This window comes from Fistularia commersonii, chromosome 6 (assembly GCF_037954325.1).
Source record: "Fistularia commersonii isolate RoL2024-O1a breed Wild chromosome 6, RoL_Fcom_v1.0, whole genome shotgun sequence".
Lineage (NCBI taxonomy): Eukaryota > Metazoa > Chordata > Actinopteri > Syngnathiformes > Fistulariidae > Fistularia > Fistularia commersonii.
This window is the reverse complement of record NC_141289.1, coordinates 21314317-21331702: the sequence shown is the minus strand read 5'-3', so window position 1 is coordinate 21331702 and position 17386 is coordinate 21314317. Positions and strand designations below refer to the sequence as shown.

The following is a 17386-nucleotide window of genomic DNA, read 5'->3' as shown; positions in this document are numbered from 1 at the left end:
ATCATGGGTTCCATGCAGACCATCAATCATGGGTTCCATGCAGACCATCAATCATGGGTTCCATGCAGACCAACAATCATGGGTTCCATGCAGACCATCAATCATGGGTTCCATGCAGACCAACAATCATGGGTTCCATGCAGACCAACAATCATGGGTTCCATGCAGACCAACACTCATGGGTTCCATGCAGACCATCAATCATGGGTTCCATGCAGACCAACAATCATGGGTTCCATGCAGACCATCAATCATGGGTTCCATGCAGACCAACAATCATGGGTTCCATGCAGACCATCAATCATGGGTTCCATGCAGACCAACACTCATGGGTTCCATGCAGACCAACAATCATGGGTTCCATGCAGACCAACAATCATGGGTTCCATGCAGACCATCAATCATGGGTTCCATGCAGACCAACACTCATGGGTTCCATGCAGACCATCAATCATGGGTTCCATGCAGACCAACAATCATGGGTTCCATGCAAACTAACACTCATGGGTTCCATGCAGACCAACAATCATGGGTTCCATGCAGACCATCAATCATGGGTTCCATGCAGACCATCAATCATGGGTTCCATGCAGACCAACAATCATGGGTTCCATGCAGACCAACAATCATGGGTTCCATGCAGACCAACAATCATGGGTTCCATGCAAACTAACACTCATGGGCTTCTTGGAAAAGGTTGCTAGGAACATTTGAATGTCACTAAGGTTTGCCCAGAATGTGTTTTGCAGTTTTATATCACTGTTTATTTTCCCTGACAGTTCCTGCACTCTCAGCTTCATCCTGCAAAGTCCAAACAAAAAGCAAGTCGATGTAAAAGCCGCTTTGACCCGTCGTCTCGGCCACAGGACCTTTTTTACATTTTGGTCCGACCTGAAGAGGTTCTCAGTCCGAGCAGATCTGAGCCTCGGTCCTGGTGTGTTTGCAGCCTTCTTGCCGGGCGGACCTTCAAACAATTACAGGGAATGGACACGACGACCGTAATGCTATGGCAGCTTAGCATCAGCTAGCGGTGGGTGGAGAGTCACCGACACTCACTCATTGGAATGATTCAACTTCCTTAGCTTGTAGCGATGCATATTGTGTTGCTTCCTGAGCACACGCATTACATACATAGCTATGTGAAGCAATCTGTCAAGAAAATCTGAAGAGTTGGCGAGAGCGTCTCCGATGTATTTTCAACAGGAACGCTGAGATTGATCCAAAAAGTCTCTCAAGTCTTTGGTTTATTGAGAAAGTCTCTGAGGTTTTTCCACCGCTCTGAGGTTTCTTACGAATGTCTGCAAGTGTGCCCATAAACTCTGAGAGGTTTGTCCAGAAAGCCTTGAAGGTCTATTCAATGCGTGCCTTGCGATTGCCCAAGAAGTCTAAGGTTTGAAGACAGTCTCTGAGGCTCGGTGAGAAAGTCGTCAAAATTTGTCGAGAGTATCTTGGTGTTTGTCCACAAAGTCTCTAGTTGTTCAGAGCCGCCAACGTGAGACCACAACGCCTCTCGGTGCTTCGGGTTGCCCGAGATCCCTTGGAGGCTCCTTTTGAAGACTGTAAAAAAGGCTTGTGCTCCATGTTGGGGAATGTCTATAAAGTTTGTCCAATTAGCAAATAGAGGATTTCCTTTAACTGTCTGAGGATTGTCATGTCAGTCTATCAGGTTTGTCCAGAATACGTTTCAGGAGTTTCCATCATATTAGATGCGTCTTTAAAACATAACAGATGCTGTAACAGTGATGTTTGTCTCAAGACAAGAACAAATGAGAAGTAGTTGCTTCACCATCACCGCCGGCCCAAAGCCAAAGCTTTGCATCCTCAAGAAATGTTTTTTGATCAAATGTGGACCAAACAATATCCCTGTGTTTCACTCTTTCATGACGGGGAAATTATTCAGTGAGAAGTCGTCTTGTTCTGTTGTGAGTTTGCAGCAGCTGTAACAGGGTCAACCAGAGACAGCGGTATTATAGTCGTACCAACATAGCAGTACACACTGTACACACACACACGCACCTTCACACGGCCAATGTAAGTGCAGAAAACAGCAGCAGATACTTTCCATGCTGAAGTGTGGTGGACGACGTGTGGCGGTGGAAGAATCCATCGGGGTCAACGGTGGACTTTGCTTTGTCAGCAAGCGTATGTTGTTGTTTGGTTTGCTGCTCATCTCTTTGGTCAGGGACACCTGGTTCCAGAGAACTGCTGCCAGTCAGCGGTGACTCAAATAGCACGATATGGAGGTGTGGTGAGACACGGCGCTTCTCGGCCATTAGAAAAAACATGAAGCCAAATCTAAGCCCCCTTAAGCATTCAAGCCCTCAGTCCTCGGCCTCCAGACCAGCCGGACGATGCTCCGAGGACCGGTCTTAACCCCGACGGCCCGCTAAGCTTTCATCCCTCACCCAGGAAAGGTCTTTGTTGACCCCACCGTATCTTCAAAGCTTCCCCTTGCAAATCTCCAAACTGATTGCTTGATAGCTGGACAGTTCAATTACTTGCACTCAAGACATTTTTCCTGCACTCAGGCGTTTACATCCAGGTGTGAAAGCACAAAATATGAGAACATCAACTATTCATAGCATCTGCTATTAGGAATGACACATTCACGCCGGTCTCGTTCAACATCCAGCCCACTTAGTAGGAACCGGAGAAGCGCATCTGCAAAAATAAAGTCGAGTTTCCACCGAGCAAAGCCGACCAGCTCAAAGAAGAGATTCGGGGTCGTTGTAGCAAATTAACCAAAACCTTGCTGACGGAGTTGACGAAGCGATCCGTGTGCATTTCACAAGCTGCGCCCAAACAACCACATTCGTCTCCCTTGCAAAAGAAGTGGGAAAAGAACCCCCCCTCCCCCCGACCACCCCGAAACTGGACATTCAACTCATTCTGTAAACAAGAATGTTCTAAACACCCGGAAAACTTCTGTACTGGCAAGAACAGAAGACATCCGCACTGCCCACCGCGCTGTTTAGCAGCTGTGAGGATGAAAGCATGAGCGAGATCCTGCGGCCGTTCGAGAGCCCTGGAACACCGGCCTCTGCCAAGAGCACTTGGAATTTTGGGAAGGAGCTCTTGGGCGAACCCTCGAGAAGTACCCTCTTGGTTGAGGGGGGTAACGTGCTCAAAATGGGGGAAAATCACTTCAATAATCTTCTTCATTTCACACCTTTTGCAGACGCTGACTTTCCAATCCACAAGGTCTTTGATATCTTTTCCACTACAATGAGAGGGGAGTTCTCCCGAGATGAAATCAACACCGCAGTGCGTCGGACGAGGGACGGAAAAAGTCCCGGTCCGGCCGGTCTACCGCCGGTCGGAGAAGCTGCCCAGAAGCTGAAGCTCTGCAGTGCAACCTACTTTGGGGGCAGGTCCAGGGATTGGCCCCTATCGGCCACCTTGCCCGTTCCTTGAAAGGGTGATCTAAGCAAGCCTGAAAATAAAGGATCTCGCCCACGCAAGTAGCTTCAGGGATCTCCGAGCGTTGCCTTTTAAATCCCATCCGTCCGGCGATCGATGAAGTACTTAGATCGCACCGAAACGGATTCCGACCAGGACGATTAAGTGCTGCCATCATTCTGGCGGCAGGTCCTGCAGTCAAGGAGCCACAGAGTCATAAGAGGGGAGCTGTTGTCACCTCCGCTAGCTTCCAGAAAGCCTTCAATCCGGGGAACCTGGGAAAACGTTCAAAATTCTTGAAGCCTATGGCATTCTGCCTGATGTCGTCGCCGCAATCAAACTAATGCACGAGGACGCGTCCGCAGCGAGTCTGACGGCTGGCGGAGAAACCACGCGATTTGCAGTTGAGGCCGGCGTGCTCTGAGGAGAGCCTCTTCGTGGTCAAACGCTTGCAAAAGAAAACGCTTCCCACCCGTGGGCCCACCTGACCTTGGCTGTTCACATGACATCGCTCTCTTAGCGGACCGTATGGATGCTGCGCCAGATCTCCAAACTCGAGTGGAACCGGCGCGTCAAAGCACCGGCCTCTTCCCAACGTAATCCAAAACCGATACGGGCACGGTTCGTCGTCTAACCTCTTTGGACGGCTCTGGTATCGACCGCGTCCGAGAGTCGGACTACCGAAGTTCATTCAACGACGCTGACCGCGACATTAGCGTTCCAACAAACCACCCGCTCGCACGGATCCCACTCGTAGAACCCAACGCTGCCGGCGGCAGAGAGATCGGAAATTTCCGAAGCCATCTGATATCAGACCGTCTAGTTGTTGCCGGCCAGGTTCCGAAACACGATGAAGAAGCTGCAAAGTTACTCTTGTGGTCAAAATGCGAGCCGCAGAGCGGGACGTCCCGTCGTCGGCCTACAGAGCTCGTTCCATCAGGACACTCGGCCATCTGAGCCTCAGCCGCCGGACGCAACGAAGGACGACGTTCTGCCACAGAAACCGGCTCGGTTGTGATTTGACATTCGGCTGATGAGAAAGAAGGAGAACCAGAGAGAAAGAGAGGAAGTCGATGTCTTTCTCTCTGTCGGGACTCATCGTTACACAACGGCAGCTAATGAAGAAGTTTGACCCTCGGGTCCAAAACGTCGGATGACGCGACGTTGTCGAACATGTCGGCTCTATATTTAACCGGAAACGACAAACGTGAGGACAGAAGAGAACAATGTGGGCGGAATCCATGATGATGATGATGATGATGCTTGACAACAAAACATTAACAAGGTTAAAACTGTTACGGACAAAAAAGACACAACACAGAAATGATTCGAAATAAAGCACGGACAGAAAGATGTTGTCGGACCGACAGCCACATCATGATGCGATACCACCGAGAAATGAGAAGCGATGACATTGTTCTGAAGGTGTTTTTCTCGCTGGACACCACGCATGCCTAATGATTGAAAACCCTTTGGGCGGTCATGGCGCGGGACGTGCTGGACGGTATTACAGTAGAACAGGAGTGTGAACCAAGCAGAAGTGACCAAAGAAACGGAGCTCTCTATGGAGATGGAGACCCTGTAGAGGAAGGAGGGCAGGTGGATGTTCCTCTCCCAGTTACACCTCAACCTGCCGGAGAAGACCGACTTCCGTGGAAATCATCCGTAACCGACGGAAGACCAAGCACACCTATTTGAGCTTTATGCTCCGAACGCTCCATTTTGTTGACCACGTGTTTCCTCCTTACGACGTTCTCCTAACCGATCCCGACCTCGCCAGGAGACACACCATGGAGTAGAAGCCCAGATGTAGTCACCTTCAGAACCGTAGCTGGGTGGTCGCAGCGGCAGAGATCTCCACGTTCTGCTTGAAAGCTTACGAAATATTACAGCGAGTCTGTGGCCGGTGCGGACGGAGAGAGAAGAAGCTCAAGCTTGAGAATAAGATCTCAAAAAGCAGAGTCACATGCGGAGGTTGAAGTGACGCTTCTCCAGGAGCCAAGCCATTAATTCCATTTGTGCTCAAGTTTTAATGGGCAGCTGTCAGCCAATCAGGGCGCAGCGCTGTTCATCCCACGGATCTTCATCTTCGGTCACATGCACGCGTGACATCTCACACACGTCCACGCAAAGCTGCGAATCAATGGGCGGATGTGGAGGCATCATGGCGACAGCACACACACACACACACACACACACACACACATATGCACACACACACCCTACCTGCCGTCGCTAGGCCGTCGGGGCCCGCCTCGCCTCCTCCCTCCCCCGGGTTCATGCCGCCTCCCAAATCGCGTTCCCTCGGTGGATGTTCGGTCGGCCGCCGCTCCTCCCGCTCCTCCCGCTACCCGTCCATCGGTGCAGCCCGGCCGCGGTGGCCTCCCCCCGGTGCTACCGAGCGCTCGGTGTGTCAGTGGTGCATCCTCCCCGCTGGAGCCTCGACGATCCCGTCCTCCTCTCCTCCTCCTCTCCTCCTCCTCCTCCTCCTCCTCCTCTTCTTCTTCCTCCTCCTCTTCCTCCTCCGCCGCCGCCGCCGCCGCTGCCTTGGACGTTACCGTGATTCTGCGCGGCGTCTCATCGTATCACGTCAGCGTCGCAGGGCGCGTTTCCTTCCCCGGTGCACGTCCCGTTATCAGCAGCCCCGGTGTGTGTGTGTATGTGTGTGTATGTGTGTGTGTTGCCGCTCCGGCGGCCCCTTTGATGCTCACTGAGGCTCCAGTGCGCAGGCGCACGGCGGGAGCGGGGGGGGGGGGGGGGGCTGCTGTGCACGCGGGGCTGCAGCAGCTGCGCTGTGCACGCACGCGCACGCACGCACGCACGCACGTTAATGACACGGTGATTGCCTGATAAGTCCAACATGTCTAATATGTCCAATATATGTAATAAGTCCAAATGTCTAATAAGTCTTAATTTGTTAGGTACTTGTTTGTTTCATTTGACTTAAATCTACCTCTCTAATTGTATATTCTATATTAATAATAAATTCATGCCATTGTGTTATACGGTAGAATTCCGTAATTTCGTCAAATATTCATATTTATTTTAGAATGACTCTATTTACCGCGTTGTGTTTTTCCATTCACTAAACAATGATATTTTATTGGGTTCGGTGATGTTATAAGATGTTTACGTTTCTCATATTGTTTTATGACTCAAGGATTAATATACATCGCATCTGACAAAAACATGAACGAGCAGATAAGAACAATAGCAACAATAAGTGAATGAAAAGACAATGAAACAAAGAGAGACATTTAATTGAACCCCATCGGTTATTGCCAAGTCACACAGGACGCTCACCGAGCGGGACATTTAACACATGCATCGCAAATGAAAATCGCTTTCAAGTGAATTAAGTTAATTTGGTGTCTGATTGTAAATAAATGAACAACTTGAGATCCAACCACCCTTTTCAATAAAGAAAAGTTAATGAAAGTATGAAGTTGTGGAAAATGCAGCGTAAGACCGTGCGACGGGACGCGGCTCTACGGCCACCTGCTGGTTGCAGACGCGCGCCCACACCTTTAGCGTTATGCCAAATGTGCAGGATCTCTGCTTTCTGACTGTTTTTCAACTGAAAATTAATAAAATCAACTCATCCAGATGAACGGATGAGTTAGAGGTAAGGCGTGTGTGTCCGGCGGCTGAGCGGCACCGCCGAGCTCTGACGCCGTGACGTCATGATGTACGACGCCGTGACGTACGGCGTCACGTTACCGTAGAAACAGCAGACCGGGAGCGAGCTAGCTAGCTAGCTAGCAAGAAAGCACCTGCCGACGACGCAGAACAGATGGTCTCCATCCACAGGCTGCTTTAGAGCCGCCGAGCAGCCGCCGAGCCGCCCAAGGATCCGTGACACCCTTGACGAAAGTGTGACTTGGGTTTCCGGGACGGTGGGGGTCAGTATTTAAGACGCAGATATGACAAATTACCGATGCTAACACGGCTAGCGACGCTGTTCAGCACGATAGAAGCATTGAAGCATCTGGAGTGACGGGCCGACGCTGCCGTGCTTTAAGAACTAAACAAACACATTGTTTTGAAAGAGCACTGCCGTTTTTAATCACTTAGACGTTGCGGGGATGAATCCGCCCGAGGAGGTGATGCAGTTAAAGAGCCAGCTTGAAGCAGAAGAGCTGAGCGCCGAGCAAAGGCTGGACCTTGTGACCGAGCGCCTGAACAGTAAGAGCCCGTCCGGCGGACACACCTGAGCGGCGCCTCACCGGCGCCTCACCGGCGCCATGTGGGTCAGTTTCAAGCCAAAGCTAGACTGACATGTTGACCACAATACCGGGCCGGTAGAGCTGTAGAACACTTGATTTGGATGCTCTTCAAACCTCCTAACATTTTCATCCATTCTGTTGTCGATGCTTTGGATTTTGGTTGGAATGTTGAAATTCAACTCCAGATGATTTCATTGTGGACCCCAATTGTTAGAGCTCTTGATGACATTTGTCGTGACCTTGACATCAAATGGACGTGTTCAGCGTGTTCTTCCTTACTGTAACTCAAAGTCCAATGGCGCTTGTGCTATGTGTTTTTAAGACCGTTCTTTCTAATGTTTGACCCAGTCTGATCATACAGCTATTGAAAAAGACGACACTCGATGCTCATGAAGCCCCGTTTGCACAAATTGATCAATGAAATGTTGACCTGCTGTGGTTGTCCCTGTGTGTGGAAGAGCTCCTGAGCGTTGCAGCAGTGCAAAGGAGCAGCGACGTGCTGACGGATCTCAAGTCTTGCCTGTACCGCAGCGGCGTCCTGAGTCACTGCGTCGACCTCCTCGCACAGCATCCTGCACGGCCGCAGAGCGACTGGAGTGCCGCCGCCATGCTCGCCACGCTCACCAGGTAACCGTGCCAATTCATTATATTTCCAGGATCCTTGCTTGCCAGATAAACTGTAAACTCTTTTAATGTTTGCCTGAATGACTGCGTTTCCAGTTCCTGCTGTGTTGGGGTGAAGCCTGGTGAAGATTTGGAAGCCTTTAACAGTCTCTTCTTACCATCAGTGATGGAGAACCTGCTCTTGCTAGCCAGTCAACTATTAAGGAGAGCGGATGTAAGCTGCTTTATGTCTTCTTCTTTGTCTGTCTCTCATCCATTTGTGGACCCGTCTGATAGTTTGTTGTCCGTCAGTGTCTGTCTCTCCTCAGGAAAGTGATGGACGCCATTGCCTGGGTGCTCAAAGCGCACACACACCTCACCTCACAGGGTCGGTGCTCTGACTGCTTATTCAATCCTAAACCAGGGGCGACAGAAATGATGGGTGCATCACCACCACATACGGACGCGTCATTTGATTGAAATACATCCGCAAATAAACCACATGTGTTTTCTCGCATGAAAATCTGTGGAATTCATTACATAAAAAACTCTGTAGAAACAAAGGGATTTTTGTTTATTTCTGCACTGAACTCATTTCAAGTAGCGTGTTACCCCTGAAAAACATAAAGATTAATCCATCAGCGTGTTAAGGGCTCTCCGTCACTCCTTTGTAGGTCTCGATCAAGCATTAGATATCCATCACTTTGACCGATCAGTTGACTTGATCTCCGCCTTACTTTTTATTGCTGTGTATCAAACATTTACGTCCATCTTTGAGTCTGTTGTCATATTTCAATGTGCATGCTTGTTCTCACTTTGCCTTGTTTTGTGTTCAGTCCTGAGCTCTCCTCACTATGAGCACGTCCAGATGTGTGACGATGTCCAAGTGGCTTTGCTTTGTGCCCAGATGTGGACCGAAATCTGCTCGGGCAGCAGGTGATACACAAACACAATCGTCCGAGGGAGATGGAGTAGAAATTAAATACACAAAAGAATCGGGGAATAAAAATCTCTTAAAAGGACGAACGATTATGTTACTTGTGAGATGAGAAGTTAAGATGGAGATGGGTTGATCTCTCTCTCTCTCTCCCTCGCTCGCTTTTCCTCTCTTTCTCCTCAGCAACTTCCTGTCGGGCCTGAGTGACGATTCCATCCTGCTCCTCCTCAATGAGGCGATTGGCCAGTTAGCCTTCAGCTCAGCCTCCACGGTGGGCAGAGCTTATATCCGACTGATCCTCCTCATGGCTGATCATCTGAAGCTGCATCCATTTCTCCTGAAGTTCAGAGGTGTGAGAGTGCTGCGTGTGCTGTCCTGCCACTACTGTGTGAAGGGCCCAAATCTGATCAGATGTTTCACCATTAAGTTGAAACGTGTGAAAACACCTGGTGTGGTTTGTGGAGAAATATATTTTTTGGGACCTTTTTTTCTGTTCCTAGTTGTTTGTCTAAATATCAACAAATTAATAAAATCTGCTCCTTGATAGTTGAGCTATGTCGTAGATATTTAGATTTTCAGGTTCAACAGATGCTTTGGGTACTAGCAGACCTACAAATCCAGGAGACAAAAAAAGAGTGGCTCCAATTTGAAATGATAAAATTCCACAAGGGGACACATGCCGTGTAGCCGGGAGTTACCTGGGAGCTGTTCATTTACCTGGACAGGTTGTGACCAAAATTCAGCCAGGCAGCAATTATTACACCCAGACTGGAGCTAATAAACTTGGAGGACATAAATATACCTGAACACAACTGCAAAGGCTCGATGTGCCGAGACATCTGTGGAGGCTGAGCTTGCAGTCCCCCTTACTTCAGGGGACTTTGGAGACTTGCTGCGTGATTTGTTTTTCAGTGTAAAGGTAAACATGAACTTGGACCTGCTGGTCTCTAGTGATGATGGAGGCTCTTTTGTGTGTCTGCAGGTCTGGACTCCTTACTGGCCAAAGACTGGAGGGGCAGGGGTTTTGACCAGGACGTAGACCAGCTCATCATGCTCGTCCAATTGGACATCAGCTCAGAGAGACATGTGCGTAGGTCACCTCACCTCTCACCCCTCCGTCCTTCTCCTGCCTCCATCCTGACCTCTGACGCCCCGGTCCTCTGCTCTGCCCACTGCCGCCTGACACAGGCATCTTCTGAACGTATGCGAGCAGCCTGTGTGATCCAGTCGGCCTGGAGGTCGTATCAAACCAGACGCAGGGTGAGGAGTCTGACGCAGGCGGTTGGAGTGCTACAGCGCCAGTACAGGTAGGAACCACAATGCTCAACCGCTCTTCTGTCATCATGGCTGCTGCCATATGACACAGAGAAGCTGGCATAGTAGAAGAAGAAGAAGGAAGACCTTCCCAGAGCACAACATGGACAACATTTGACCACTGCATTGAAGCCATCTTGGATGAAGCTGAGCAGAAGGCAGCTACTGAACAGCGCCCGGGGAGCAGTGAGGTCTTCGGCGTCTTGCTCAGCCACACTTGGACAGGCTAGGAAGGGACGGGAATATTAGCTGGGTTTCTAGGGTCTTCTTCTCCTTTGAAGGGTCTTCTTCTCCTTTGGGCTTTCCCCTTCAGGGAATCAACCTTCTCCATCCAACCCTGTTCTCTGGATCCTCCTCTCACCACAACTACCTTCATATCTTCTCTGAAGGTCGTTGCTTGGAGTTTGTCCGAAACAAGGAATTACTAAGGAATTGCTTGCTGTTTCTTTCGCTTCCTCAAAGTTTGTGGCATTTGTTTGTTCTTTTTACAGATGTAATTCATTTGTTTCTAAATGATCAGACACGGCGTTGTAAGTCTGCTGAGAGCAGATGTTAATGTTTCAGGGCCCAGAAACGACAGCAGCAGCAGCAGCAGGAGCAGCAGCAGTGGGAGGAAGAGCTCAAGTACCAGGTGCGACTTGGAAGACTTAAAAATAAGCCAACAGATCAGTGACCTTAACTTGTTTTCCTGGTGTGCCTTGCTTTTGTCTTCTTCTCAGAGAGAGTTTGTGATGGTCGGGTTGGAGTGAGTTGTATCATTGCCTCCTTCAAATGCCATTCTCTTTTTCTGAGCTCTATTTTTCCTTTGTTTGTTGTGTCCTTCTATCGGGCCCAGCCGACCAAACTCCGTTGTGTGTTTTCAGGTGTGTTTGAGGCGTCAACAGGCGAGGAGGAAGTTCCACCAAAAGCACAGACAACTGCTGCAGCTTCTTCCTCATGGTACACACACACACACACACACACACACACACGCACACATGCACACACGCACACACACACACACACACACACACACACATTTACCGTGTTATGTTGCCTCCTCAGGCCAGGTGCAGGCGTACCTTCTAGAATGTGAGCATCGTGCCGCTGTCATCATTCAGAGTTCCTGGAGAGGCTTCAGGGAAAGGCAGCGCTACAAAAACATCACGAGAAGCACAGTGAGACCCACAGATGCTGAGCAAGTGGCTGCCAGGAAGTTGCAGGCAGTGGTAACTTCTATTCTCTTTTGTTATTTGCCAAGAAAAATGGCATGAATACCTTTTAATTACCTACTATTATTCATTATTGTTATGTTTTACAATTTCCTTTGGGATAAATAAAGTTGTTCTTATTCTTATTCCTGAAAATTGCTGGTAATTTTGAATCCAAAAACTAGCGAAGACAACCTTTGAGGAAAAAAATCTGCACAGGGAGAGTGCTCCGAAAATAACAGAGATCATGTATTTTACAGAGAGTACAGAGAATGTGTTCTCGCGTGATGTTTTGAGCAGAAATACGCCTTTCGTCAGCTTTGGTAAGATAATTCGGTCAATAATAGAACCGCGACCAGAGAAACAACAGAAAACCATCCGCTCTCCCATTTTACACTTCCGGGCAGCTGAAAGCCAAAGATGAACATCCTGGTTTTGGACCGTAGCACCCCGTGTGGACTTCACACACACAATCTCAGAATCCTCTCAGAGTCAGTACAGGAACGTTCTTGCTCTGAGGAGGTTTCATGAACTATTTACCGCTGTCTCTTTTTTGCATTTCTTTTTTCATAATTGAGAAAAAGAATCCGTGGGTGAAGTGTACGATATTTGGTTAACCAGCTGAAGCAAAGGCTAGTCGGACTCCTTCCTCCTTTCAGGTGCGGCGCTTCCTACAGAAACAACGTGCAGCAAAAGCCCCGGCCCTTAGTTGGCCATGGACGGGCCAGAAGGGGCTGACAGACGGCCGAAGGGTGGAGCTGAGGAGACACGTGGAAGAATATGTCACGCTGCATCCTGTAAGATTCATCGAGGGTTTTTCCACAGCTAACCCGTCGTCTGTTTACCGGCAAGAGCCGATCGTCACAGCACATTAGCCATCGGTCATCTGTCACGGCCGATTGACGGAGCTGTGAGATCCAATCGACCGTCAAAACCCGTTTCCACGCCTCATTCCGGAGCCAAAATGTTGTCACATCTTGTCATTTGTCAGGACCAATGAACTGATAAAGCCATTCCACCAGTATTTGTGTTTGTAGTGGAGGTATTTCTGTTGTGTGCACTGTAGATAATGCACGTGTAGCTGTAATTCATGTGCGCTCGTATCTCCAGTCTCCAGGTATCAGTCGTGAAGAGTGTGAGCGCCTTCACGTGGAGGTGCAGCAGAGTCTGGCTTCACATTTAATGGGCGTGGCTGGAAGGACGATGGAGGAGCAGAAGACGGCGGCGACTCTGGCACAGATAAACACTCAGCTGGACCTTCTGAAAGGTCAGCGTGTCTTTGACCAGCCTCCTTTTCATTGACGATCCTCCTTGTTAGCGCGGCGTTACTGAGGCGCCCCGTGTCTCCCGCACAGATGCCCCGAGTCTTTCTGCCGTGGTGCAAACAGAGGTCCCGCCCTTTCTGAGCCCGTCGGCTCTTATAGCCAGTCGCGCTCGTGATGCCCATCACGCCCGGCTGCAGGCCAGCCGGCTGCCCTGGTGGAGGAGGCTTTGCGAGTCGGAACTCTCCGACAACCTGAGTTTGGAAGAAAACACAGAAGCAACGGGACGGCTTCATGTTGCGGACTAAGAACGGACGGTAAATCCAGACTTTATTTAACGAGCGGAGAACTCGTTTGTGGAGTCGGACCCGATGGGACGAGACAAGCTGCCCGTGCGGGTTTCATCTGTTGTCGTTCCATCATCAATGTTTGACGCTCGGGCGGAGGAACGGGGCCGTGGGAAGATGCTTCGGTCAGAAGAGGACGGCGGGACGACATCAGCGGCTGGAGATCGTGCAGTTTGCATCGGTCAGGTTGAAATGTCTCACCTGCCGTCAAGGCAGTTGTTGCACTGTGACATCAAAATATCCAAATGTCCACTAACTGTCCTGCTGAGGGCCGTCAACCACATCGGGCTACAAAGCTAGAAGTTAGATGTTCTGCACAGGACGGATCGGGTTCCGGCTCGGGAAATATTCATCCCAAGTAATGAAATCAACTCTGTCACAATTTGTTATCAGACTGTTGACGAATATATGACTCTTGTTTAAGCGCATTAAAAAGCACTCTGATACTGGGTGGTTTGTATCTGCGACTGACTTACATTCAAGTTTTTCCTCATGTCTTCTAGAGAGCTTTCAAAAGAAAAGACGCTCCTGGGGCGAGGCCTGCAAGGGAGCGCCCTGGAGAGCGCCTGACTCGACTCAACTTCCACCTTTGAAACAATTTGGCCCACATTCCAGGGGAGGCGGCAGACACGGACCGCCATCTGGTCCGTGTTCAGTGTCGGCCCTCGTGTCAAGCTGTGGACAAACATGGATCTTTTTGCTAACATGAGAAGCTGCTGGTGGACAACAACAGTGACGGAGGTCGTGGAACAAAGAGGCCTTCCAGGCACGGCGTGCCCACGGGTCTGCTGGAGCCTCGGGCAGGTACTGGAGGTGCGGACGGTCGGAAGAGCAGAGCAGATTTCTTGTAGAAATGACATGACATCGCAGTCATTCGGCAGACGCTTTTACCCAAAGAGACTTACAAAAGTGCAAATCAGTCACCGAAGATGCAAAGTACCAGTCGTTGGAAGTCAGAAGTGACCACTCAACCTAGTAGCCGTCTCAGAACCACATACATACATGCAGTCATTTCTTCGTTTTTTTGTTTTGTTTTCCCGGGGGGTTTGGGCCTTAGTGCTATATGTAGGGTAGTGCTTGGTGAAGAGGTGTGTTTTCAGCTCACGGGGAAAAATGGGCAGCGACCTCTTTGTTCTGACCTTCTTTGGGAGTTTGTTCCACCACTGAGGAGCCGAGACCGAGAAGAGCCGGGACCGGTTGGACCGGTGGCCGGGGCTCGGAGCGATGGGAGCGACGGGAGCGATGGGGTGGACGGTCGATCAGAGGGGACGGAAATCTTGTCTCGACAACTGGACTCGAATGAGTTCACACGACGATGTTTGGCCCCTCACCTGAGAGGCTTCTTCTCTTCTAACGAGGGTTCTTCACTTCCAATGGGTTATATTATGGACCAGTACATTGGGAAACTCCCCTGTAGGTCAGTCGAAGTGAAGAAGCCTCTCAGGTGAGGGTGAAACATCTTCGAGCAAACTCATTCAAGTCCAGTCGCCGAGACCAGAAGAATTTGACAAGACTTGAGAGCTGCGTCTGCGTTCTTCACGCTACCTTAGCCGTGGCTGCTGCGCTCCGCCAGGCTCGGCCTTCCCACCCACTCTGTTCAGTATCTTCATGGACATTAATCCAAGGTGCAGCCGTGGGCTGGAGGATGTCAGATTTGGAAATGATAATCTCTTATCTCTAAATGAGGCGGTTTACTGTGGAGCGCCAGGGAAGCAGCGTCCATAGCGCCGCGTGTTGGAACATCCTGTCTCTGTAGGGCTACTTTCTGCAGGCCAACGCTGCCTCCTAGAGGAACATCCTGAGGGCGACACAAGCAGCGTTCCTGCGGTGACCTGGGGATTCCTTCTGCAGGTCCTGTCTGAGGCATGGCTGAACCATCTCTAGCTTGTGGCTGTGGGAGGGAAAGGGGTTGAAATGAGAATCAGCACCTCCAGATCAGAGCTCATGGAAACTCAACTCTCAGAAACTCTCAACTCATTCAGACTTTAGAAAATTAACTGTCAACTTCAACTTATTAAGTCAGATTTACTGTTTGTTTTTTTTTAACCATGGATAAGAAATGGGTTTCCGGTCAAAGCATACATTATGCACCAAATTCTTTGCCCGGTCTTCATCTGCTTATAGGTAGTTTCTTGACATTTAAAGTTATTTTTCAGGTCATCATTTTTTTCCCCTCGCAATTTGTTTCGGAAATTGATCGAATGATCTTGATAAAATGCAACAAATACAAGTAATACTTTTGGTGAAGGAACAATCATCAAACGCAGATGAACTCTGCTTATGTTGTTTTATTTTGGTGTCTATTTTCACCCCTACAGTCTTTTTTTTTTCATTTTTTTAACTCCTGTCCATTCCTATCCTCGATGCTGTTGCTGCTGTTCTCTACTGTCTTTCTGTTTGTGGATGTCTTTCGCTATTTTCTAATTGTCTCTATATTCATATGTATTGACATTTTAACTGTCACGCTACTGTGATAAAAGAAGTTCCTCTACGGGGATCAATTAAGTTTATCTCATCTTATTTTAACATGGATATGGAGCCGGCTGATGTGACATGACTCTGACACGGCAGGTCTTAAAACGACTGGAATAAATAAGAGAGAACTAGGTTCTGTTTGATGGACTAGGTTTCATCTTTACTAGTCTGCCCATCATCATGTGACATCAGGGTGAAAAACGTGACGGCAGCCGAGCTCCATCTGATTATTGATCAGCAGCAGAGGATCGGCAGCAGCATCTGCCAGATGGAGAGCAGGGACGCTCTGCAAAGTAGCAGGTAAGATTCCTCGCCTCTGCTTCTGAACTTCTGTCCGTGTCAAGTTTTAAGGGGCTGATTTATTGACAATCACATTCAAAGCTGCAGAAGATCTGAATGCATTCAATCTTTATCGAGTAATTATAACAAGACATGAATGCCAACGTTTAGAAAATCCATTGCAGATTCTTAAAGTCATTGGAAATTAAGGGAGTATAAAAATATAAGAGGTCCTTTCAAACCTGTCGGTTACATCTATTTGAAGATTTTCATACTCAGTTTAGAAGAAGCATCTGTCCTCAAAGTAAGAAGAGTATTTACATATGAATTGTGTTTGTGTGTGTGAAGGTGAGAAGGGGTTAACCTTCCATAGGATTGATGCTTAGATTTCCGCCGTGTGTTTCTCTGCCCTGCTTCCTCCTCGGGACCACCAGCCGTCTTCGCGGGGATGCCGGCCTCTTTCCCCAGATTCCCCAGCGGGCTGAGGGGACTCAACCCCCCAGGTTTGCCCGGTCTGGTCAGGTCCATCGCCATGCCGACGCTGCCCCAAGGGCCTCGAAGGTTTCTGCGGGACTGTTGCTCCGTATTGGACCATCAGACAACCAGAAGTAAGACGCAGTTTGAGCTCTCTAGTATGACTAGTACTATTTCCTCGAAAAGAACCGGGACGGCTACTTTAACCAGCACTCTTGCCACACCCGATAACAAGAAGAGGCCTGTCTCGCCTCTCGTTTAACAAATCTTTAGTTTACTCTCCTTCTTCTCCTTTTGGCTTTTCCCCCTCAGGGGTCGCCAGTCTAACCTTATTCTCTGGATCCTCCTCTCTCACACCAACTACCTTCATATCCTCTCTCCCTGCGTCTGTAAATCTTCTCTTTGGTCTTCCTTTTACTGGTAGGACTAACTGTGGGTGCTGTGGACATGCAGAAGACCTGCGTAGGTTGTAATCTGGGTCAAAGGCATTATGTTCAGCGTGCTGCACCGCTATCAATCCACTGTGATTTGTTTGCAACGCACAGCATCGGGAAGCATTAAAAAACAAATCATTGCAAAAAAATACCTGTGGAAAATTGAAAAGCATGACTGTGAAAACATTTAACCATAAGATACATCCCCCAAAAAGAAACAAAATGACACAAATACCGGTCACGAAAATTGAAAAAATATCAATAAATGAATGGGTTTGGGATTAGATAAAAGAGAGAAAATGTGTTTGACAATAATCCTGTGGCAGCAGAAATGTTTTTTCTGAGGAATGGAAAAAAATAAATCCTGAGCAGATTATTGACTATGAGCTGCTGCACATGGCTGGCCACACACACACACACACACACACACACACACACACGTGACT

At 49.0% G+C, this 17386-nt stretch overlaps 2 protein-coding genes across 4 annotated transcripts in view; one reads left to right on the top strand and one right to left on the bottom strand.

The window, feature by feature from the left end:
- The window catches only part of kalrnb (kalirin RhoGEF kinase b), a 44813-nt gene extending 38807 nt beyond the window's left edge, over nt 1–6006 (bottom strand). For all 3 annotated transcript variants that reach the window (XM_086148687.1, XM_086148688.1, XM_086148689.1), the window contains exon 1: nt 5626–6006. In XM_086148687.1, coding sequence (XP_086004813.1) covers nt 5626–5680 — 55 coding nt within the window. In that variant the 5' untranslated portion in view covers nt 5681–6006. The remainder of the gene's footprint in view (nt 1–5625) is intronic.
- Nucleotides 6007–7164: 1158 nt separating this feature from the next.
- iqcb1 (IQ motif containing B1) lies at nt 7165–13726 on the top strand. Its single transcript, XM_086148686.1, has 15 exons — nt 7165–7301; nt 7474–7584; nt 8084–8252; nt 8346–8463; nt 8541–8616; nt 9065–9164; nt 9349–9515; nt 10148–10251; nt 10354–10472; nt 11044–11110; nt 11343–11418; nt 11524–11687; nt 12329–12466; nt 12780–12936; nt 13025–13726. The coding sequence occupies exons 2-15, from the start codon at nt 7485–7487 to the stop codon at nt 13237–13239; spliced, it is 1770 nt and encodes a 589-aa protein (XP_086004812.1). The 5' UTR covers nt 7165–7301; nt 7474–7484; the 3' UTR covers nt 13240–13726.
- Nucleotides 13727–17386: the final 3660 nt, after the last annotated feature.